This window comes from Heterocephalus glaber, unplaced genomic scaffold, assembly GCF_053883595.1.
Source record: "Heterocephalus glaber isolate CG9 unplaced genomic scaffold, H.glaber_assembly_v1.0 deba00001504, whole genome shotgun sequence".
Taxonomy (NCBI): domain Eukaryota; kingdom Metazoa; phylum Chordata; class Mammalia; order Rodentia; family Bathyergidae; genus Heterocephalus; species Heterocephalus glaber.
The window spans coordinates 59,473,046-59,496,158 of record NW_028258324.1 but is presented as its reverse complement, the minus strand read 5'-3'; the positions used below and the strand labels follow the sequence as shown (position 1 = coordinate 59,496,158).

The window sequence follows — 23,113 nt, the reverse complement described above, 5'->3', positions numbered from 1 at the left end:
CCCAAACTCATGGTGATCCTGCTGCCTCAGCCTCCCAAGTGCTGGGTTTATGGGCGTGCACCACTATGTCCAGCCCTGAACTTTCTTTTATGCCTGGCAAGCTTCACACATGGATTTTTTAATTAAGGGATGAAGTCATATCTAACATTTGATAGACTCTGCATTAAATAATGCTGGCCATATTACCTCACATATAGTGTAATACTCCCCTTGGTATTGTATTTTATAATGATGTATTTGAATATAATATAATTTAAATATATTGTGATAACAGTCACTCTTTAGGGCCAGGGATGTAGCTCAGTGGCACAGAGCCCACCTGGCAAGCACACAGTCCTGAGTTTGATCTCTGGTACCAAAAGAAAACAAAGTCACTCTTAATATATTGAGTGCTTACTATATCAGTCACTATTGTGTGCTCTCCCTACAGTATCTCATTTAAATCTCACATCTACATAAATGCTGTTATAATTTAATTTTTAAAATATGGAAATGGAGGCTGAAAAAGTTAGGAATTTTCCCTAAATTAAAAAACTAGTAGCAGAGTTCAAATTTTCTCTCAGGCCTGGCCAAGTTCAAAGCGTCTGCTCTTCATTAATACATTTTCTGTACCTGGGCAACTGTCATTCCTTTGGTGAAGACATACAGTAACCTATTCAGCAAGATCCCCTCCTGTGGGCTGGAAATTTAGCTCAGTGGCACCCCGCCTGCCTTGCAAGTGTTAGGTCCTGAGTTTGATCCCCCCATACCAAAAAGAAAAAAAAAAATCTCCTCTTGTTAAACACTGTGGATGTCATCACCACACCCATCCTATTACCCACAGGAAAATGTCTTTGTGCACCCTCACTCTTTCAATTATTTCTCAGGAGAAATCCCTGTGCATGGAATTCTGGATTGAAAAGTTTGAACTTAGTGTTGACCCCCTGCTTTCCATGTGACTCCATCTTTCCTGACAGTGAACACGAGCAACCTGGGCTTGTACTTCAAATGCTATGGTTACGAGGGTTACCACCTAGTCTACAGACCCCAGAATGGCCTCACCTGCGTGTCCCCATGCAGTGAGGACCACTGTCAGCATGGAGGCCAGTGCCAGCACCTGCCCGATGGGCTGCACTGCAGGTGGGCAGGGCCAGGTGGGAGGTGGCTTCCTTTGGATTAGAAAACAGGGACCGGGAAAGGGTACTGGGGCTGGAGGGTGTGGGGAGAATAAAGATGCTGCCGTAAGGGGCCCCAGAGCGGGTGTGATGACCTCTGCAGGTGTGAAAGCTGCAGCTCAGGGACAATAAGGCACCTGCCCAGGGCACCCAGGAAGTTACCTGCAAGACACCCTGCTGTCTCCTTGGGAGAAAGGAACCCACAGGGGAGGCCACCTGCACAGGCCCTTTAAGCCCCCTCCAGACAATAATGGTCCGAGAGGCTCCCACGAGTCCACTGGCACCTCTCATCACCTCAGTTCCCTCCCCTACACTCACTCCACTACAATCCCAGGAGGGTGGGGCAGGGTGAGTTGGGGCCAGCTGGGAGGGGCTTGTGACTGCCCTTGCGCCCCTCCGCTGGGGGAGGGGTTTGTCACCTGCCCACATCGCTTGTGTCCTGGGGGACGGCCTTTGTAACTGCGCATGTGCACTTTTGAGGTTTGACTGCGCCTGTGCACTTCTGTTGTTGTTTGCGTTCCTGTTCCAAGGGCCCTTTACGACTGTGGGCCCTTGTGTCTGGGAGGTGCAGCAGATTCCAGTAAATCACGTCCGGGAGTTTTATGGCCCACTCATGCCCCTGCCCCGGGGGCCTTGCTCCAGCTCAGCCTCCGAGCTGCTGGTGGGCCGGCCTGTCCTAGACAACTTCCTTGGCCCCTGCAGCAGAGGACACGTGGGGAGGCTGAGCCCCTCCTGGCCGCTGACTGTGCCATTCTCTATCCCCAGCTGCGTGTCCTTCTCCATCTACACGTCCTGGGGTGAGCGCTGCGAGCACCTGAGCATGAAACTCGGCGCGTTCTTCGGGATCCTTTTCGGGTCCCTGGGCGCCCTCGTGCTGCTGGGGGTCGTGGTCTGGGTGGCCCTGCGCCTGAGGGGCCTGTCCAAGGCCGAGTACCCACTGCCCTTGGAGAACTGAGGCCTCGCCCAGGAGGCAGCCGTGCCTAGGAGGCTTGGTGGACGCCATCCTCCCCGGCACACTCAGGTGCCATTGTCTTGGGGACACTGGATGGGGAGGGGATGCAGGTGATCGGGAACACTGCAAGAGGAGCGGATGACAGAGGGCTTCTGATTGGTGTCCTACAGTGTTACACCCAAGCCCACAGAAGAGGCCGTGAAGTCACACCAATGAGTGGGTTCTCACCCAGAACACCCAGGAGGAAGTCACTGGCCTGTGTGGGAACATGTGTGTGCAAGCTACACACACACACACACACATACACACAGGAAAGTTGTTCTAAGTTAACTAAACTGCTTTTGCACACAAAACTCTGGTTTACTTCTGATTAAAGTCTATTTAAATAAATAATCCGACCTTTTTGCCTCCAAACTATGGATTCCATCCCCAATTTTCCTCAAGAGCTAGTCTCAGGGCATTCTCCCAATCCTGAGAAGGTACAGGGTGTGGAGTTAAAAGTTCAGCAGCTGACAGGACTAGGAGTTGACTAGACCCACTGACCTCAGCTCTGAGTTACTTCGTGCTGGGAAGCCTTGACTGCCACAGCCCTGACCTGGGTTCTTGCACCTGCCTCTAAACCGTCTTTCCCCACCCCAAACCCAGGCTTTGATGTTCTAGGTGTGGTTTGTCTTCAAATTTCGAATGCAGGGGACTCCTCAGCATGGCCATGTTGAGGTGGTAGAACATTTAAGAGGTTGGGCCTCCTGCAAGATATTCAGGTTGTGGGTGGGGTATCACCCTCAGAAGAGATTAATGGGCTTCTTAAAGGATCCCCAATTAGTTCCCTGGAGAGTGTGTCCTTATACAGTGAAGACACCCCATGCCCTTGGCCCCTTCTGCTGAGGCTTGTTCCTTCCTCTTTCTGTGCCATGTTGTGATTGGGCCAAGGAAGCCCTCACCAGGGCAAACAGATGAGGCTGCTCAGTCTTGGGCTTCCAGCCTCCAAAACTGTAAATAAGTCCTGCTGCAGGCATTTTATTATAGAAACATAAAATGGTGGGAGAGGTGGTGTATTTGTCACTTTCTGTCACTGGCCAAAATACAAATTAAAGGAGGAAAGATTTATTTGTCTCATGATTTCAGAGGATTCAGTCCATGGTTGTCTGGCTCCAAAGCAGAAATAGCATGGTGGAAGGGCCTGTCAGAGGACAGCTGTCCAACCCATGGCAGCCGGGAAGCAGAGAGAGAAGGGAGGAGCCAGGGACAAGAACATATCATTCCATGTCACAGCCCATGGACCTACCCCCAGCCAGGCCCAACCTCCTACCAGCACATCCAGCCCTGAATTCATCCATGAATAAACCTATTGATGATCTAGTCACCTTCCCAGTCCCCACTTCTGAATACAGGAAACTTGGGGGACATTTTAGATCTAAACCTAACAGGTGGTATTATCAGGGTTATCGGATTTAGCAAATAAAAACACAGGATGCTCAGTTTAAATTAAATTTCAGATAAATCACCAAGACAAATAACTTTTTTCCTATAAGGTTGTCGCACAAAATATTTGGGACATCTTTATAGTTCTAAAAAACTATTCACTGCTCATCTGAAGTCCTAAAGTAACAAGTATTCTGTATTTTACCTGGTAACCTTGGTCAAGTGAGGCTCTGAAAGTACAGAAGGAGGAAGGGACATGGCAAGGAGAAGGTGTCTGGGTCACCTCCCACTGGCACGGGAGGTGCCTCTTCATGACTGCAACTGCAAAATTTCATCAGCTAACTCCTGGCTCTATGGGTTAGGTTCTGTCACTTTGGCACCAGGAATAGAGAACTGAGGCCTTCTCCAGGGTGCTAGGTTTGTGTTTGCTTGGCAGAGAGTAGAGGGCACATGCCCGCCTGCAGCTGGTGGCAGGCAGCTGAGCCACCCTCAGCAGGCACTGGGGTGGCAAAGGGAAGGGCAATGTTAGCCAGACAAAGATGCCCTTTCCCCATTCTTCCCTGCTGTCAAAAGAGCCTTCCAGAAACTCCTGTGGGCCTGAAGTAAGGAGCTTAATGACCAGGATGACAAAAAATAAATAACTGGCCTATATGCCACTTTAAGCATTTACTGACACCAAAACGTAACTCAATGCCATTCACTTAACTGTGAGACACACCATGGAATTAGTTATCATTCACTACTTGGCACAGAATGCTGGCCAGTGGCCCTCAAACAGGAAGGAGGAAGGGCTGACCAGGGCAGAAGCTTCAAGTGAAAAGCCCTGCTCGACACTGTCCTCCTCCAGGCTTTGGGTTTTTGCCTCCTCAGGGTTCATGCTGAGTCACAGATCACTTTACACAGGCTGTCTTGCTAAGGTCCACACCTACCTTTGTCTTCGTGAAAGACGTAGCATTTTTACCTTACATACACACAACTTTAGAATCTTAAAGGTCTGTTGAATCCACACTCACTCAGAGGAATATGCAAGTTGGGTTGTCATTTTCTTCATGCACTGGGCAATATTTGTGGGGTGCCCTCATGTTGTGCTTGGTGACCCAAGGACCACATGTGTGCTGAGCTTGTGCCCTGGCATTGAGCTGCACCCTCAGCTCTGAGCACCTTTCATGTGCCAGGCACTAGGGATAGCACGATGGGAAAAGTCCTTTATTATAGTTGGACCACAGGGATAATAAACAGGTCAAACAATGAAAGATGTGTGAGGTCGATTTTTGAGGAGGGTGCCTCGGGGAGAGCTCACTATGAAGGTCATGAAGGATGTGGAGATGGAGGACTTGGCCAGCAGGTGTCCTCAGCAGAGGTCTCAGCAGACAGCAATGGCACCAAGATCCCCAGACCTAGCATCCCAGGACAACAAAGAACTCAATGGAACCTGCAGTGCGCCGGTAAAGGGGCTGGGGGAGCCAGTGTCACACAAGGCTTCGCCCTGGGTGAGTTGGGAAAAGAGGTGGTGAGGCCTGCACTATGTCACAAAAAGCCAGCTCTGGCTGACATGTTGAGACTGGACTGGGGGTGGTGGCCAAAGGTGCAGATGGGGATCTGAAAGAAGCCAGGGAGACTGGAGTGGTCAGGTGAGAGAGGAGGACATTTGGGACCCGTTTCCAGTGGCCATGGTGAGGAGAAATCGGATTCGGGGCATTCAGCAGAGCCAACTGGATTTCCTGGTGTAAGATGTGAAAGAAAGAGAAGAATAAAGATCAAGTCCAAGGATTTGGGCTTGAGCAGCTGAAGGATGGGATTGACATGACCCACGATGGGGGAGACACAGGCAGAAGGTTGAAGGGAAAAGGGCGGAACCTCAATTTCAGGAATACAGGATGTGAGGTCCTTGCCATCCACATGGAGAGGCTGAATCCACAACTGAATGTATGCATTAACAAGAGTCATATATGAGATGGGATTGTACATGTTTTTCCTTTCTTTCCTCCTTCTCTCTTATCTTTTTTAAAAATATTTTTCAAAAAAATTATAAGCAACTTTTGCTTTTATAATAGAAAAAAAGGTCACATTTAATTTAAAAATAATAATAGGGCTGGGCATGGTGGCACACACCTATAATCCTAGCACTTGGGAGGCTGAGGCAGGAGGACTGCTGCAAGTTCGAGGCCAACCTGGGATATTTACATAGTGAGTTCGAGACCAGCCTGAACTACATAGAGAGACCCTGTCTCAAAAAACAAACAAACAAACAAAATAACAATAATAATAATAATAATAATAATAGCATGTGAGTTATAAAGTATGAGTGGGATAGTTGAATATTGAAGATTTTTCTTTTTTTTTCTTTTTTTTTTTGGTACCGGGGTTTGAACTCAGGTCTTTGCACTTGCAGGGCAGGTGGCAGAGCCACTGAGCTAAATCCCTCACCCTGAAGATTTCTCTTTTAAATCTGCTTTTGTGTGTGGAACTTGAAATTTAAGTCAATTCAACAAACATTTCCTGTGATCCTGTCTCAGGCCAGGGAACCTGCTGGGTTCAGGGGATTTGAGATGAACAAAGATGATTTCTGCCCCGAGGGAGCATGCTGTTTTGGATGGGTGTCCCCCAAGGGCTGTGTCATGAAGGCAGGTGCCCAGCGTAGTTCTTTGGGAAGACAGTGGTGGCTTTAGGAGGTGGCTCCTTAGGCCCCTGGGGGCCGCAGCCCCTTCTTCTCCCTTTCTCTTGCTTTCTGGCCATGAGCTGAGCAGTCACCTCCATCACGCATCCATCATCCCACTGCTGCCATTCAGCAAGCCCACCTGAGCCCCAAAGCAAAAGATCTACCTGACCTCAGACTGGAAATGCCAAAACTGTGAGCCAAAATAAATCTTTTCTCTTAATGAATTAATTATCTCCAATAAGAGGACTAACACAGAACTCAAGGTTCAACAGACTGTAGGGCTGGCCTCAGTAAGTGCCATGATCCAGGTGCAAGCCAAGAAGCGGCGACCATGAAGGCCAGAGAGATCCTACTTGTATTGTGATTTAGATCCAGAATGACACCCCAAACACTCACGTGCTGAGAGACAGGGCTTCGGGGTGACTGGATCTTGGGGGCACCATAGTTGACTAGCCGTTAGGAGATGGGGCCTTGTAGGAAGAGAGGGCCCAGAGGGTGTGATGAGAAAGGGTTTATCTCCCTCTTGGGCTCCTCTCTTCACACTCTGCTCCCTGGCTGCTGTGATGTGAACAGTTTCCTCTGCCAGCCTCTTCCACCAGGCCTTCCTGCCTTGGAGCTGCCTGACCATGCACTGAAACCATGTGCCAGGATAACCTCTCCTCCTTCAGGTTTTGGGTCCCAGCGATGAGAAAAGTGACTAAGACAGCTATGTGACCTAAATGCTCACAGTATGCAGAACACATAGAAGTGCAGGGATGAGGGATCAGGTCTGTCTTTATTGACTATAACGCATGGGCCCAGGGAGTGAAGGACACTGCTGGGCACAGGGGAAGCCCCTTCTCCACACAGAAGTGAGCCAGGATCCTGCAATCACTTCCGGGTAAGGGGTTGAACCAGCTGACCTTCGTGGGAACTTTCTGGGTCCACATCAGCACAGTCACGCAGCTCTAGTCTGTCGGCGGGCTCAGGGTATAGTTCCTTTTGGGTTGTTCCTCTGGCACAGGGGACTCGCCTGGCTGCAGCTGATATTCTTCAGCTTCTCTGGACATGCAGTAAGGAGAGTTGGGCAACAGGCAAGCTGGCTTGCAGTTCACACTGGAGCTAGAGACGGAAGGAGACAGGTGCTAGTCCAGCCCATCTGGTCCACGAGCTTACCACAGGCCAAGGGCAGGAGAGGACAGCAGGAGGGAGCATCCACAACACTCCTCCAGTGTCATTATGTCATTTAAACCTCACACCAACCTTGTAAAGCAGGTTTTATTATCCTCATTTTACAAGGGAAGAACTTACCCAAGGTTACACAGGTAGGGACTGGAATTCGCACCCAGGTCTACATGGCCCCATGACCTAAAGCGTAATGCAAGTAGGACCCATTGTTCCCTCTTCCCTTCATGTTCTCCATTCCTTGGTTTGGACCTGGATCATGGCACTGACTGATACCATGTATCTGTCCCTGAGTTGAGTCCTGAGCAACTGGCTCTCCCCTCACACACGCTCAAGCCCTGCATGGCCTGCTGCCTGCACCTCAGCTGCCTGAACTGCTCCAGGTCTCCCTGGCTCCTGGGATCTGAAATAATTTCCAATTTGTAGGCTCAGATCTGACATTTGACCCAGGCTTCCCTCTTTGTCTCCATTCACACTGGTTACTACTTTGATTTTCTTGAGTAGAGGGCAGTTGTCACACATGTGGGTGTCTCACAGCAAACCCCCAAAAGCCTTGATTAGGGAAGGCCCTCACTGGGGGAGTCTTGATGGGCCTCCCTGCCATGAAGGGAACTTGAGGAGCCCTGGAAGGGGTTTGTGGGCACAGAGTTAAGCTCAGCTGATTGGATGTTCCCATCGAGGGCTCTGATATTTTTTTTTTTTTTTCCAGTACCAGGGATCAAACTCAGGACCTTGCGCTTTGAGGCAGGTGGCGGAACCACTGAGCTAAATCCCTGGCCCTCAAGGGCTCTGACTCTGAAGCAGGTGACTGCATAGTGGGTGAGGCAGTGTGATGTCCACTGACTGTGGCTGCATCCAATAGTGTCTGTGGCCAGCAGGAGTGCCAGTGTCCCAGGAGTGTGCTTCCTACTTGTTTTTCAAGCCTGCTCCTCTGGAGTTCCGTTGATTCTGTACACCTATGATCCTATCAACAAATCCCCCCTTTACTTATGACAGACAGTGGGTGGTTTTTTTTCCTTTTTTGCCTGCAATGAAGGATCCTACTCACAATGAGTATACTCTGCCTCCATCTGCCAAGGGTCACCATATCCTCATGGTGTAAGCCTGCACCGTGGACGGCTGTGGGGCGCCATAGGCCACTGTCAAAGGGACAATCACAATAGACTTGCCTGGGGTCGGTTCTCACTGGTGACACTGTGGGCAGAGCTCAGACATCTCCCACTGCTTCACACTGCACCTCTTCCTTTGTGACATCTGCACTGGCCTGACCCAGTCTAACCTTCCAATGTTTCACACCATTGCCCAAAGCTCTGATCCCAAAATGTCACCACTGGAAACTGTCCAATAATCTGAGTTTAAGAGAATTTTCCCAACTTGCTATACAAATACATCCCAATCTTGGTCCGCATCTAGAGCATATGTTGATTTTTTTTTTTTTTTAACCTCGTATCTCTATTTCATCTGGGCCAAATCTATAGAGTGTGACAAAAAAATATGGTGAATGTTTAAATACTTTTTAAAAATATTACAATGAAAGACACATTACCATTAATGACCCTGAAGATCTTCCCCAGATGCTGCCAGGAACATGGACAGTGTACTGGAGAAAGCAGCAGGCTGTGAGTGTAGTCAGTCCAAGAAAGAGGCTATGTGGGCTGCAACAGGCAAACCCATAGCCGTGAGGCTGCCCAAGTTGGAACTCACATCTCACCACCATGTGCCTCAGATGACAGACACGGAGCCTCGGGACGTAATGTCTGCCCAGCTGGGTTTTGTTTTTGATTTGGTCCACTTCATTTTTATCCCCCTGTTCCTCTCCTTTGGAATGGGAATGTTTGTTCTGTGCTGTTGTATTTTGGAAGTATTTAACATTTATGTTTGAAGTGACTCACAGGTATGAGTTTGCCTTGAATCTCAGAGGAGACTTTGGCCTTGGACTTTTCGGCAGTGTTGAAACTGTTACGGCTTTGACAACTTTTTTTTTTTGGCCTTTTCACTGAGCTACTCAGTAGCCTTTTTTCATTTTTTGCTTTGACACAGGGTCTCAGATTTAAATGTCCCCCCAAAGCCTCATGTGTTCAGAGGTGGGGCTTGTGGAAGGCGACTGGATCACCGGGTGCTATACTCCTAGTGATGAGCTCATGTGCTGTGAGGAGGTGGGGTTGATGGAGGGGGTGGTCACTGAGGACATGACCTGGAAGGGTGAATTCTTGTCCCTGACTCCTCCCTTCCCTCTCTGCTGCCTGGCTGCCAGGCAGTGAGCAGCTTTCCTCCACCATGCTCTTCCACCATGATGTATGTACCTTAGAGTCAGCCCGCCATGATCTGAGCCCTCTGAAACCACAAATCAAATAAACCTCTCAGTTGCAACTACTGGGCATTTTGTCCCAGTGATGGGAAAGTGACTAATACGGAGGTGTCTTGTGAATGTACAGAGGACATCTCTGTCTGAAAAATAATGGGAGAGAGTAGACAGAGAAAATCCTCATGATCATGTTTGAGCTACTGGAATCAGCTCTAGCTGAAGCCAGAAGAGTCACCTATCAGTTTTGCAGACCTGCCTTTTCCATGTGAACTACTACAAGTTGGGTTTCTGCCACTTGCAAACAAGAGTCCTGTTTACCTGCCCATCAGTATCACTGAACTTCCCCTCAGGGACGAGAAGGCCTGTACTTCCTAGGACCTGAAGAAACTGGGGCTGGGGAGAGGAGTTTGTTTCCACTGCAGAGAAGAGGAATGAAGGAAGGGAAGCCAGGCAGAAGCAAAGCCAGGCAGGGATCCTTCCATGCTGTAACTGCTCTTCTGCATCCTGCAGTCCCAAGAACCTCTCCCTTCACACCCTGGGCCCCCACAGTGCCCCCTCACCTGCTGAACCAGCCTCTCTGCCTTTGTAGGCTCTGTGAGGTCTTCTGTGGAGGCCACTCTCAGCCTCATGAGGAGGAAGCCTCCATCTCCACCTGCATATAGGTTAAGAACAAGAAGGGAATACAGTCAAGGCAGGTCGTGAATCAGGTGGTGGTTCGGCTGCCAGCCTCTGCCCCTCACACCTAGGTGTGCACTGGCTTGTGCGCCAGTGTCTGTGCTCACCCAGGAGCTCACACTGGCTTGCCACAGAGAGAAGGCAGGATTCTTTCTCAGGGGTGATCACGCCCACGGCAGTGAAAGCCACCATGGCTTGGGGCACATGTGGAGAAACCAAAAAAGGAAGCCTGAGGGAGGACCAGTGGATCTAGAATGTTCTCAAGGCCCAAAGGTCCCAGATGGGCTGTTGGGGAAAGGTCCTGGCAGGAGATGGTGACAGAGGCTGGTCTGGGGGCGCCCACAGCCAGTCCTGCTGGGTTTAAGTTGCTGGGGGTGGAAGAGGACCTCTACTTCAGCCTTCCTGCCTTAGCAGCTGTACCAGAAACTTCTGTCTCTCATGGTGCCCTCATCTCTTTTCCTTTAGCTGCCACCTCAAAGCTATTTCTTCCAATGATAATGCAATTAGATTTGACCCAGTAATTGCTCTTCTAGAAGTTTATCCTGGTGCACATGGGAGAAATGGATTGTTTATTGCAGTGCTGTTTGTTGCAGGAACAAGCTAAAGTGCCACCCACAGAAGACTGGCTAAATAAATGGTGAGGAGACAAAGGAAATACTGAGTGACCATAGAAAAGAATGGACTAGATGTAGTGGTGAATGCTTGCAATCCCAGCACTTGGGAGACTGAAGCAAGAGAATCACCATGAGTGTGAGGCCAGCCTGAACTACGTAGTGAGACCTTGTCTCAAATAAATAAACAAACAAACAAATAAATAAATAAATGGCTTTCTGGAGGGAGGAGAAAATGGGGAGTTGATAATCAATAGAATAAAATTTTAGTTATGCAAGATGAAGAAGTTCTAGAAATCTGCTTCTCATAGTGGATATAGATAACAATACTGTTCTGTACACTTAAAAATCTAGTAGGACAGATCTCATGTTAAGGGTTCTTACCACAGTAAAAAAAAAAGAAGTCAAAATCAAAAAGCTAAAATGCAAAGTGACGAGCATTAACTCAATACGAAATGAATAAAAACCTAGAAAAAAAATCTAACCTTGAGGAAAAAAAATAGCTGTATTACATAGATTGGAGTTTGCAAAAATAAAGGATGAAAGATATATAGATACAGATGAAGATCATTTAGGGATATATATATATATATATATATATATATACCTTTTGAATTTGATATCATGTGAATGTATTATGTAGTTAACAAATAATGAAGAAAAGTATTTTAAAATGAAAACTAATACATTGAGATTTTTAAAAAGAAAAGTACATTTGCCGCCTGTTGTGCAAGTGCAAGGACCCGAGTTCGATCCCTGGTACCAAAAAAAAAAAGTACAATGAGGAGCCTATGTGCTTTGGAATCAAACAGGCTTTAGCTTGAATCCCATTGCCATCTTTCTAGGACAATCCCGCTACCACCCTTAGATCTGTTTCCTCCTCCCACAGTTGTTTTGGGGGACAGGTTAGAAGAGGCGTGCAAAGCTCAGAGAGAGCATTCAGCTGGTACCAACACTTCCTCCTTGTGAAATATTTTTACATCACCTCTGCCTAGAATACAAAAGACACCAGATAAGGTGGTCATGGGCAAGTTGAAGATGCTCAGGGCTGAGGCATATGGACAGAGGGATGCTGGAGGCGGAGGCTATAGGCTGATGGAAGCCAGGCTGAGAAGCCGCTTGTGACACAAGCTTCTGCCCTGAGGCTTAGCTGCTGTCTTGGAGCTGCCGCTATAGCCTCCCTAATATGGAAAAGTTTTAGACAGCTTAGTAGATTAAATATTAAAGTAATTGTAAAAGCAAAATAGGTACTGTATCCCTTTAAGACTTGCTTTTCCCCGTTGCTCTTGTTGTTTAAAGTGAAGGTTATATGACTGTTTGATGTATAGCTTTACTATAGATAACATTTTAACTCTGAAAAACAAAGTTGCAATGCTTGGGCAAATTTGTGATACGTGTTTTAACTGTCATGTGTTTATGGCTGTAACTATTAACAGAAACCACTTGTGTTTAACCATTAAACGTGAATTGGAATTTTTTAATTAACAAAGACCACTAGGGATGAGATAATGACCAGAAAGGGTATAAAAGGGGAAACAGAACAAATATCGGGGTGGACACTGACCAGAGCAGTTTCCGGCAGTCCTGCCTGCTTGCAAGTAAACTTTTATTATTTTACCCAATTCTGTGTCTCTGTGTATTTCTTTCTGTGATTTCTGGAACATCCTCAACTTCACCCTAGTTACTTCAGTTTTTGGGTTTTTTTTGGTTTGTTTTTTGCAGTACCAGGGATCAAACTCAGGACCTTGTAGTTGTGAGGCAGGCGTGGTGCCACTGAGCTAAATCCCCAGCCCAACTTCAATATTTTAAGTCACTACAGTGGCACAGATTCCAGCAAGTCCATTCAGTGAGCCTGTGGCTAGAGCTGGAGCAGAGGCTTCCAAAGCGTGGAGGTCACAGTGGTGGTGGTGGTGGTGGTGGTGGTGGTGGTGGTGGGGGTGTGTGTGTGTGTGTGTGTGTGTGTTTGGAGTGGGGTTTCGGTATGTTGCCCAGGCTGGGCTTGAACTCATGATTCTCCAGCCTCAGCCTCCAGAGCAGCTGGGATTACATTTGGGACCTTGCTGTTACCCAGCAGTTAACTTCACAGAAAGGCAGAGTTGGAAAGGGCTTCATTACTCATCCAGTGCAATCTCCTTCACCACAGGTGGAGAAACTGAGGCACAGAGAGGGAGAAGGACTGGTCCAAGATCACAGCTTGTTAAGGGCAGTGCCAGCCAGTATCTCAAACTACTCTCCCACACTTCCAGCCCCACTCCCTTTATATACTTACTACATCTAACTCTGCATATTGCTGATTTCGGCAAGAACCACTAGGTGACCATGAAGAGACAATATGGCTGAGAGGGCTCAGCACAGCTCCTCAGATCCTTTCCCTACCCAAATCCTTATGCTTGCAGATGCGCCAAAGACTCTGAACCCCTAAATCCCAAAGATCACATATTAGAGGAGTCACTTACCTGCAGTAACTTCTGGAGTCAGCCTTGTCCAAACAGTGGAGGATATGGCTGTTGGGGGCTTCCTCTGGGTCTTCGGTGAGGTCACAGTCATGGGTGAGGTGACTCTTGTGTCTTGGCTGCTGCTGGTTGTAGTTGGAAGGACAGAAGAAAGAGAGATCCTGCTGGTGAGGAAATCCCTGCTGGTTGCGCCCTCTGTGGTAAAAGTCTCTGAAGGGGCCTTTGGTGAGGTCATGGTCAAGGGTGAGATGACGGTTGTCTCTTGACTGAGACTGGCTGTAGTTGGAAGGACAGAAGAAAGAGGGCTGCTCGTGGTGGAGAAGGCCCTGCTGGTTGTGCCCTCTGTAATAAAAGTCTCTGAAGCGGCCTTTGGTGAGGTCATGGTCATGGCTGAGGTGACTCTTGTCTCTTGGCCGCTGCTGGCTGTAGTCAGATGGACAGGAGAAAGAGAGCTGCTGGTGGGGAAGGCCCTGTCTGGGGTAAAAGTCTCTGAAGGGGTTTTTGGTGAGGTCATGGTCATGGCTGAGATGTTTGTCTCTTGGCTGCTGCTGGCTGTAGTCAGATGGACAGAAAGAAAAAGGCCCCTGCTGGTGGAGACAGCTCTGCTGGTTGTGTCTTCTGTGGTAAAAGTCTCTGAAAGGGTGGAGTTCGTGACGGTGGGCCCTTCTGAAAAGCTGGAGACTGAAGCTGGAGATCCAGCAGAGGAAGTCATTTCGTCCACTGTTGACGCAGCCTTGGCGGAGACTGTAACTGCTCCTGACACCGTGGTGTAGCTCTGTTGAGAGAGGGCTGAGGTTTCTCCCAAGGGGGCCATGCTAACTGTCACCTGAGTTTCCCCAGGGGTAGGGGTCGAGCCTGGTGTTACTTCTGTTTCTGTGGTGCTATTGGGCAGTGAGGCCTCAAGGGTGGTGTTGGGGGTGGCTAACTCTGAGGCACTGGCTGTGGACAGGGTCTCAGCAGGGGATGTGGGGCTGGGCCTGGGTGACTTTGCCTCAGTGGAGGCAGACAAAACTGATGTCTCAGAGGTGGACAAGACCTTCACTCCCGTGGAGCTGTGATCTGTGTCTGAAGTCCCAGAGATGACGGCAGCTGTTTCTGTCTTCCTGAGGAACTTATTGTGGGTAGTGCTGGAAGGGGCCAAGGCCTTGCTGGGGGTGGCAATGTCAGGACCCAGGGCTTGGGAGGTGGTGATGATGGCCACAGAGTTGTCTGAGGAAAATCTGCTGTAGGAGGACAGGCTCTCAGCTTCCCCAGTGGTGTGCACCAGTGTCAAGATGTTGGTTGTGATCCATCTTGCCTCCTCAGAGCTGTCATCGGTATAAAGGGTGTCAGAGATGACTTTCCTGGGGTTCCTGCCTGGATGAGCCTCAACTGTGGTCTCTCTAGTCCTCATGGAGCTGCTGCCTGTGGCCAAAGTCTCTACAGGGAAGGTGATTGCAGCCATGGGGTCAGAAGGGATTATTTTTGTGAGTGTGCTGGAATCTGATGCCGGGGAAATGGTCTGGGTATACCTGCTCTCTGATGCAGAAGGAATGGTTGGGGTGTCTCTGGTATCTGTGACAGGGGAGGTGGTCTGGGGGTCCCTGGTTTCTGTGTCAGGGAAAGGGGTCTGTGTGTCCCTGAACTTTGTGACAGGAAAAGGTGGTCTGGACTTCCCAGGTGTCTGAGCAAGGGAAATGGTCCGAGTGTCCTTGGTCTCTTCTTTGGAAGCAGCGGCAGCTGAGGTTAAGGTCTTGGAAAGGGTCTCAGTGCCCAGGGTTGGAGTCTCCACAGAAAGGCGGCCTGGTGCTGTGGTCTTAGCAAGGTCAGTGGTCAGGAAGGCTTCCTCCAAGCTTGTGCTGATCCCTGGCATCTCGGTAAGCACCTTAGTGGTGTTTGTCGTCACCAGTGGGCATGGTCCGCTGGGGCTGGGGTCTGTGTTGGGTGAGACCAATGTGGCGAGCTGTGAGTGTCAGCAGACAGAACTTACACAGTTCCTGAGCTTAGGCTGTGGCACTGCTTGGGGCTGGGAGGCAGGTATTATTTCCTATTGTCTGTCCACATAAATGAGGAAGGAGGAGGAAGAGGCAGAATGGGGAACCCAGGCCCATGGGGCAGCACGGGGCTGGGGTTACCCTGACAGCCTCCTTGAAGCCCTGACAACACACTTGAGCCAGCAAGCCCTGGACCCCAGGTGATTATTGGTCTGCAGCCACCAGGGGCAACAAGTATGGCCAGCCCCTACCCTCGAGGGACAAGGAAGGCGGAAGTTTATGTGAGCCAAGAACTGCAGAGCAGGGACCAGACTCAAGTTCCTGAAAGTTTCCTTGTCTGCTTCCCACAGACACTTTCTCATCCAACAAATGTTTCTCCATGGAAGCATTTTCTTAAAACACAAGAAAGCCCTGTGGTTTTATCTTTACGGGAACCTGGGAAGACGGGAAGAGAAAGCTCCATCGTGAATTCGGGCTGCGCTGGGCAAAAGTGGAGGCAATGGGCAAAGTCCTTGGGGCCATAAGGAGGGAAAAGAGGGTGTCCCACTCCTACCCAGGGCCATCCTGCATATAGGCCTGGGAGTACAGAATGGAACCCAGAACCAGAGATGGCAAGCCCAGCAAGCAGAGGCAAACACTGCAGAATGGCAGCCCAGCAGGCTTTGTGGTGGCGGCCTGGCCCCAGGTGCCCTTCATGGCCCCCTCAAGGTGGCTTCCTGCCCACAGGGACATGGCTGTCTCTGGAGTCAGCCAGAGACAGGGCCTCCTGGGGTGGGCTGCCAGATTTGGCAAATACGAATACAAGACATCTAGTTAACTTTGTTTTTTGTGTTGTTTTGTTTTTTTGTTTTTTTGAGACAAGGTCTGTAGTTCAGGCTGACCTTGAACTCACTGTAGCCCAGGCTGGCCTCAAACTTGTGGCAGTCTTCCTGCTTCAGCCTCCTCAGTGTGAGCACCACCACAAGTAGCTACTTTGAATTCAAATTTCTGATTGATGAAGAACAATTGTTTTAGATATAAGACAGTGGATAATTTTTAGTCTGAGTATTTCTCATGCAATATTTAAGACATACACTAAAAAATGCATTCCCGGAAATACAGAAATATCTGGAAGCCTCATGTTTGTTCTATGCAGATAGCCCAGCTCTTAGAGGAGAGGGATCAAGGTATGAAGCGGCATTCTGTTGGCTGAGATGGTATTTGCTGAGATCCACTGGCACAAACATAGATCAAGGACCCAAGGGAGACCCAGGACCTCTCCCTAGGAGGCCAGGACAGGGCCCCGGGTCCTGGGTTTGTCCTCCTGCAGGCCTCACAGAGAGATGGACCAAGGCTCAGGACATGCCTGCCCCCTACTGACCTGGGCAATCTCTGGTCCAAAGCCCACTCTGTGTCCTGTCACCAGGACTCTCCAGGCCCTGGGGAAAGACTGGCAACACTACCCTGCTAGGTAAGGACAGCAGGATTCGGGGAGCCTGGGGGAAGTTCTGATCTTCCAATGCCCGAAAGGGATCAGGAAGCCCCTCCCTCAAGGTGTCCCTCAAGGAGTCACTTGCAAGCATCAGGCCCACATTGATCCTTGAGAATTTCAGCCTGCACCCTGCATGCACATTAGGTGGGCCACGGGCATGCACTGTCATTGTCTCAGCTGCCCAACAAACCACACATGTCCAGGAGCTGCTGGTCTGCCTTCTCGCTCAAGTTCCTGTCACCCTGCAAAGTCCTAGCGTTTCTCTGAGCTTCCTGCTTGCAGCACTTTCCTGCCTCACCCCACACAGCCAGACCTCCAAATGCTGCTTGGCATCTGACCCCTGCCTCCTTGATGCATTCTCTTCCTTTATCCTGGAGCCCCACTTTATCCTGGAGTCATTCCCATTGCAAAAATGCCCCACTGCCCCTAAACCCATAGGCTCTTCACGCCCTGAGCTGTCATGCCTCCCATCTCCTGCTGGCCAGGTCTTTGGGATAGAGTGAAGCCCACCCCTGCCTCAGTCATTGCCCCATGACACCACAGCAAACTGGGTCAACCCATCAAGCCAGGGGAGGACAGCATGGACATGGAGCCTGGTTTGAGTACCTTCCCTGATGCTTGCTCTGCTGTGTGCCCACCCTGGAGCCCTGGCCAAGTCTCCTGGCTCCCAGCCTGGAAATGGAGCTCGGGGCACCTATTGCAAGGGGTTGGGATGGAGAAGGCAGCACAAGCCTGGCAGGCTGAGCACATGCAGGAGGCAGTGTGGGTCAGTGATTTAGGTGCAAAGTGACTCTGGATAAATTACTTCATCCCCATCAGCCTCAGTCTCCACACCTCTAAAGGAAGTGACAAAAATAGAGCCCATCACATAGGGTTATGAGTTTGATAGTGATATAGGAATATATCACTAATATATTATAGGAAGAGTGATTGAAAACTACAGTGATTCTTAAAAATTTTTTATTACAGTGAAAGACGCATTGCCATGAATCCCCCTCAAAATCCTCCCCCTTGTATCAAACATACCTACTCCATCATTCTTGCCACTTTCTGAAGCAGTTCTGGAAGTCCTCTTTCCTGAGTGTCTTTATGAGGTATAATAAAAACAATGGTGAACGTCGGTGCCTAGTGCCATCCAGCAGAAAGGCGGGCTCGTAAAAGCACTCCTGTGCGTCCTCATCTACCTTATTCATGAGATCTGGCATCCTGCAACTTCTTCCTCTTCCCCAAAGTCAAAATGACCAGGACAGGGAAATATTTTGCATCAATTCAGGGGATCAAGGCAGCCATGACAGTGCAACTAAAGACACTCAGGAAAAAGTACTTCCAGAACTGCTGCAGGAAGTGGCAAGAACAATGGGATCAATCTGTTCAAAGTGAAGAGGACAATTTTGTGGGGGATTCATGGCAATGTGTCTTTTACTGTTTTTATATATATATACACACACACACACACACACACATATATATATGTATGTATGTTAATTTAAATATTCTCCATATATTTTGATGACCCCTTATAGGGTTATCCGTTGTAACCAGCGTACCCATCTTTTGGGGCTGTGGACAGGGGAGAAGCCATATTCGGTGATGATCAGGGCTACATGGGAACTCTTTGTACTCTGCTCAATCTTGTTCTGAACCTAAATATGCTCCTTAAAAATAGTCTATTTTAAAGGTCTGTGATGAGCCTGGCATAGTTCCTGTTAGTGACAGATCTGTAGGTCCCCTTCTTCATTAAAGTCCTACTTCTCTCAGATCCCCTCTTATCCCTGCAGCCTGTGACCAAGTTCACACCAAAGCCATATTTAGAAGGAACAGCTGCCAGGTAAGAAACTTGGAGGAGTCATTATTCAGCTTCAAGCAGAGAGACCACCAGCTGGTCCTCCCAGCCACCCTACTTCACTGCCACGGGAACAAAGACAAACGCAGAGACCCTGACAATGACACCTGTCATTGCCACACTGCCACCTGCACACTCATTATCAACAGGAATCACACTTCCCACATAGCCCGTGGTTAACTATAGTGAACCAATGGCTGCCTATGCTAAACTCACACCGAGAACCCTGCCAGGGCACGGCCCCAGACCCCCCACCTCCTTACCTTTAAAGTTCCAGGAGTCCCCAGCCTCCCAGCAGAGGATTAGAAGGGGCAGAGCCAGAGCACAGACCGAGCCCATCCTGGCTGGGGCCCCAGCCACCACAGCCCAGCAGCCTTGCCCGCCACCTCTGGCTGCCACCTTTTCCTGCTTCCTCCACCCGGGAGGAGGGGCAGCACCTGCCTGTGTGTGTCTGGGTGGTTTCCAGCATGCAGCCAGGCAATCGTAAGTGTGTAGGCCCAGGGCTCACAGGCAGGGCTGTTGCCAGCTCACCTGCCTGTGCCCTTGTGTAGTGACCTCTCTCGCTGCAGTCTGATTTGAAGATACGGACTCATTTCCATGGCGACGTTCACCCCCTCTGCCCTTCAGTGATCAGGGAGCCTGGGGCTTGGGCTCCATGGACAGACCTGGGCTTTACTCCTGACCCAGCTCTTATCAGCTCCAAGATCTTAGGAGAATGAAAGGAGCGCTGTGAACATCAGCCCCTTGACCTGTAATGTGGACACGATGTCCACCCGGAAGGCTCTGGGAGAGAGCAAAGCTCCCCAGCAGTGCCTCCTACAGAATCGGTGCTCACCAAACCTACGCACATCTCAGGTGCTCCAGAAACGAGTGGGAGCCCTGACCTCTGCTCACCCTCAAGCAATCAACAGAAAGGGCGTCCCTGAGGTCACAAGGGGACAGCTTGTCATAGGGGTCACTATATCCTTCAACTTCTGCCTCTAAGGCCAAGCCAGGACCTTGTGCCAGTCAGGGCAGGGTACTGGGACCGGAAGGGTGAGTACTCATCTGCTGAGTGCCAGGACCTAGGAGGGCAGAGTGAGGCAGGGGCCTGGGGACACTAGGGATTAGTCCAGGAGAAAGGAAATGAAGGTAGCAACTCTATTTCAGATGTTCTAAGAAAATCGCTCAAGGGGAAAAGGACATGAACTGTTATAGCCACAGCCAGGAGCCAGACAAGGTGCCCTGGGGACCCAGAAAGTGTCTCTGGGGCAGAGGAAACGTGGATGGGCATCACAGAATCACAGTCTCAGGGCCAGAAAGAAACATAACACTGGGCCCCACTGTCCAGGTTCTACTTCTGGCTCTCTCCTTCATAGTGGCCAGGAGCTGTGTGAGCTTGGAGAAGTTATTTGCCCTCTTTGGGCTTCAACAGTGAGAGCGTCCTTGGCCCTGGCATCTGGGGTTGGGTGTGTGACAGTGTCTTCTAGAACTTTCCCCCGTGTTGACATGAAAGCCAGGCTGTTGGGACAGAGGAGCAGTGGTCTCAGGGAATGGGGACAGGAGGGCTCTTCCAGAAGAGGAGAAGGGGTCTGTGTGGGAAACAACCCCGGGTCCTGTTCCAGAGACACCATTAGGGCAAGGGAGGAGCTCAGCAAGTTTGAGGCTCCTCTCAGCCACCTCCCTCCTGCTCTGGCCCACCTCAGGGGACTGGTGGGAGCTTCCTCATTCCAGCCGAAGGTGGGTCCCTGCCAGGCTTAATCTCCTGAGAGGAACCCAGCGCCTCTCACCCTGGCCAGAGAGCCCTGTTCCATTTCCTTTTCCTCTTTATCTTTTCAATGATCAACAGCCTGCCTGGCTGAGTTCCCTATCAACAGCCAGGGCCACCTTCTGCGTCTGGGGGAATTTCCAAGCCCCGCAGGTGGCTGTGGGTCCTGTACCAAGCTTATCCAGAAAGTTCTCCGACCATTTCTTCACCCAAACTCACCTCACACTGAATGACCCCAGGCAGCTAGTTTCACTGGTTTATTTGGGTTTGTTTGTTTGTTTGTTTGTTTCTTTGAGACAAGGTCTCACTATGTAGTTCCGGCTGGCCTTGAACTCACTATGTAGCCCAAGCTGGCCTCGAACTTGTGGTGATCCTCCTGCCTCAGCCTCCCGGGATTACAGTTGCACTAATTTAACGAGCACCTGTGAAGCCCCTATTGTATGCCAGGTACTATCTGAGACCTGTGGAATATCTTACTGAACTTTCTAGCGAAGAGATGGCAAAGAGTAACCATAACAGATGCCATGTGGTGCACGTGGGTGGATATATGGGAAGAGAGTGGCAGGGTACAGGGCATGGAGAGAAGCCGGTGAGGTAGGTGCCAAGTGGGCATCTGGGGAAGAACATGCCAGGCAGCAGGAAGGGCCAGAGAAGGCTCTAGAGGCTGAACCAGGGCAAGGCCAAAGGACACCAAGGGCCAGTGAGGCTGGGAGCTTGAAGGGAGTAAGATTTGGGGGTGAGGGAGCAGAGTGGTGGTGGATGACAATAAAAGACTTTGTGGCCTTGGAGCTTTTACTCAGTCACAAGACAACTTACTGGGCCAGGGATTTAGCTCAGTGGCACCGCGTCTGCTTTGCAAACACAAGGTCCTGAGTTCAATTCCCGGTACCGAAAAAAAAAAAGACATGTTACTATCAAGTCTAAAGATCTTAATTGAGCCCACTATCGTGATGCACACCTATGATATCAGCACTCCGAGAGGCTGAGGGAGAACAATTGCAAATTCCTGCCCAGCCTGGGCAATTGAGAGACTTGGTGAGACCTCATCTCAAAATAAAGAAAATAAAATATAATTAAAATATAAACCACAAAGGACTGGGGATGTCACTTAGTGTGAAGGGCCTGGGTTCAATACCCAGTACCCCCTCCCCCCAAAAAACTTGCTTGGCTTTACTTATGTTTCTATAATTGGGCCGCACTTCATTCCTATAAAATACAGACGAGCTGAGCAGAGGATGGTGATTTTATAGACAGAGAGGGGCTGAAGAAGGAGAAAGAAAGAACAGAGAGGGAGGGATGGGGCACAGTTCGGTGGCAGAGCATGGGCCTAGTGTACAGGGTTCTGGGTTCTGTCCCCAGCACCACTGGAAAACAAAACCCAAAACAAGGAGGAAACTGTTAGAGGTTATTTTCCTTGTGAGGGGGGAACAGGGAAACACTGATTGGTTCATATCAGGTTACTTTTGGGGGGGTAAGGCTTTAGGCTTACTTTATCATCATGTCAACTGAAACTAGCCTGTTGGGAAATTTGGTCTCTCTCCCCTTCTCTGACTCTCTCTGTCTCTGTCTCTCCTACCCTTCTCTCTCTCAGTTTCTCTGAAACTCAGTTTCAGCGTGGTGAGGTGGAACTTGGCACAGGTGACTCCATTTTGGTCTTCAGTCTGGGCCCTGGGCCTGGCACAGGAACTCAGCCCCGCAATGACCTCCAGGACTCTCTGGCCAGGTGTCCTGAAGTCTAGAGCAGAGGAGGCTGAGAAGGCGGCCCTGGAGGCTGCGTGGAGAACAGAGTAGAATCAGGGAGCTGGGTCAGGTGAGAGGTGGGGACCTCTGGAGAAGATGGGGGAAGAGTCTGACCGTCTGTGTATTTTGAAGCAGAGCAGTGGCTTGCCGTGAGGTCAAAGAAGCAGAGGAGTCAGGAGTAACCACACGATCACCCGAGGCCCTGCAGGCTGGAGTTGTGTGGGCCCTGTAGGTTGGGCTGCCCCGCCCTCAGGAAAGCTGGCACATCCCATGGGTGGAGTGAGATTTAGGGCCAGGGTGCCAAGTTTAGCCCAGGGCACCAGGCTGCCAGGGCAGAGAGAAGTGGAGAGTCAGTGACGTGTTCTTGAAATATGAGGTCAGAGAGGAGCTGGGCCCCTAAGCTGCATCCTAGCTCCTCTGGCCACTGCCAGTACTCACAGGTTGGTGGGATAGAAAACTTTTCCTCTGCCAATTTGGCAGTGGGCAGGGAGTGTGTGTGCAAATTAACTGAATAAAGACAAATTTTAGGGAAAAAATACCAGGCATACTAGGGAGGCTGAGACAGGAAGATCCCTATGAGTTCGAGGCCAGCCTGGGCTTCGCAGTGAGACTGTCTCAAAAAACAAAACAAAACAAAATCCAATCTTTAAGCAAACGGGGGGGGGGGGCGGGTTCTGAGTGGGTCCCCACAGGTTCCAGCTGTTGAGTGGGCACCGTGTGGGCCAAGCAGGGTCGCTGGTGGAAATCCTCTAAGTTCTTAAGGCTTGAGAACAGCCCCCCCACACCAGCTCACATTTCCTCGGTTGTGGACTAGGAAACACCACACCAGGAACCCTCCGCCTACCTGTTCATTCACCTGCTTTATTAGGGTAAAACTCGCACACATACCAGCCTGTGGAGGGTAGCCTACAGCTTGAAGGATTTTTTTTTCTTTCTTTTCAGTA

At 49.9% G+C, this 23,113-nt stretch overlaps 2 protein-coding genes across 2 annotated transcripts in view; one reads left to right on the top strand and one right to left on the bottom strand.

The window, feature by feature from the left end:
* Muc4 (mucin 4, cell surface associated) overlaps window positions 1-2,499 on the top strand; it is a 48,377-nt gene extending 45,878 nt beyond the window's left edge. Inside the window, 2 exon segments of the mRNA XM_004834676.3 lie at window positions 957-1,119; window positions 1,920-2,499. Coding sequence (XP_004834733.2) covers window positions 957-1,119; window positions 1,920-2,109 — 353 coding nt within the window. The 3' untranslated portion in view covers window positions 2,110-2,499.
* Window positions 2,500-6,920: 4,421 nt separating this feature from the next.
* On the bottom strand, window positions 6,921-19,380 carry Muc20 (mucin 20, cell surface associated). The gene is made up of 4 exons (XM_004834675.4): window positions 18,946-19,380; window positions 13,399-15,309; window positions 10,217-10,308; window positions 6,921-7,288 (listed from the first exon to the last, which is right to left on the bottom strand). The coding sequence occupies exons 1-4, from the start codon at window positions 19,019-19,021 to the stop codon at window positions 7,220-7,222; spliced, it is 2,148 nt and encodes a 715-aa protein (XP_004834732.1). The 5' UTR covers window positions 19,022-19,380; the 3' UTR covers window positions 6,921-7,219.
* Between the last annotated feature and the right edge of the window lie 3,733 nt (window positions 19,381-23,113).

What these genes read in the sequence shown, in the direction of transcription:
- Muc20 (XM_004834675.4), bottom strand. Translation starts at nt 19,021, where the DNA reads ATGGGCTCGGTCTGTGCTCTGGCTCTGCCCCTTCTAATCCTCTGCTGG. An exon ending in GGACTCCTGGAACTTTAAAG is followed by an intron (nt 15,310 to 18,945) that starts GTAAGGAGGTGG and finishes CACCCAACACAG; the next exon opens with ACCCCAGCCCCAGCGGACCA. An exon ending in GACTCCAGAAGTTACTGCAG is followed by an intron (nt 10,309 to 13,398) that starts GTAAGTGACTCC and finishes ACCTATATGCAG; the next exon opens with GTGGAGATGGAGGCTTCCTC.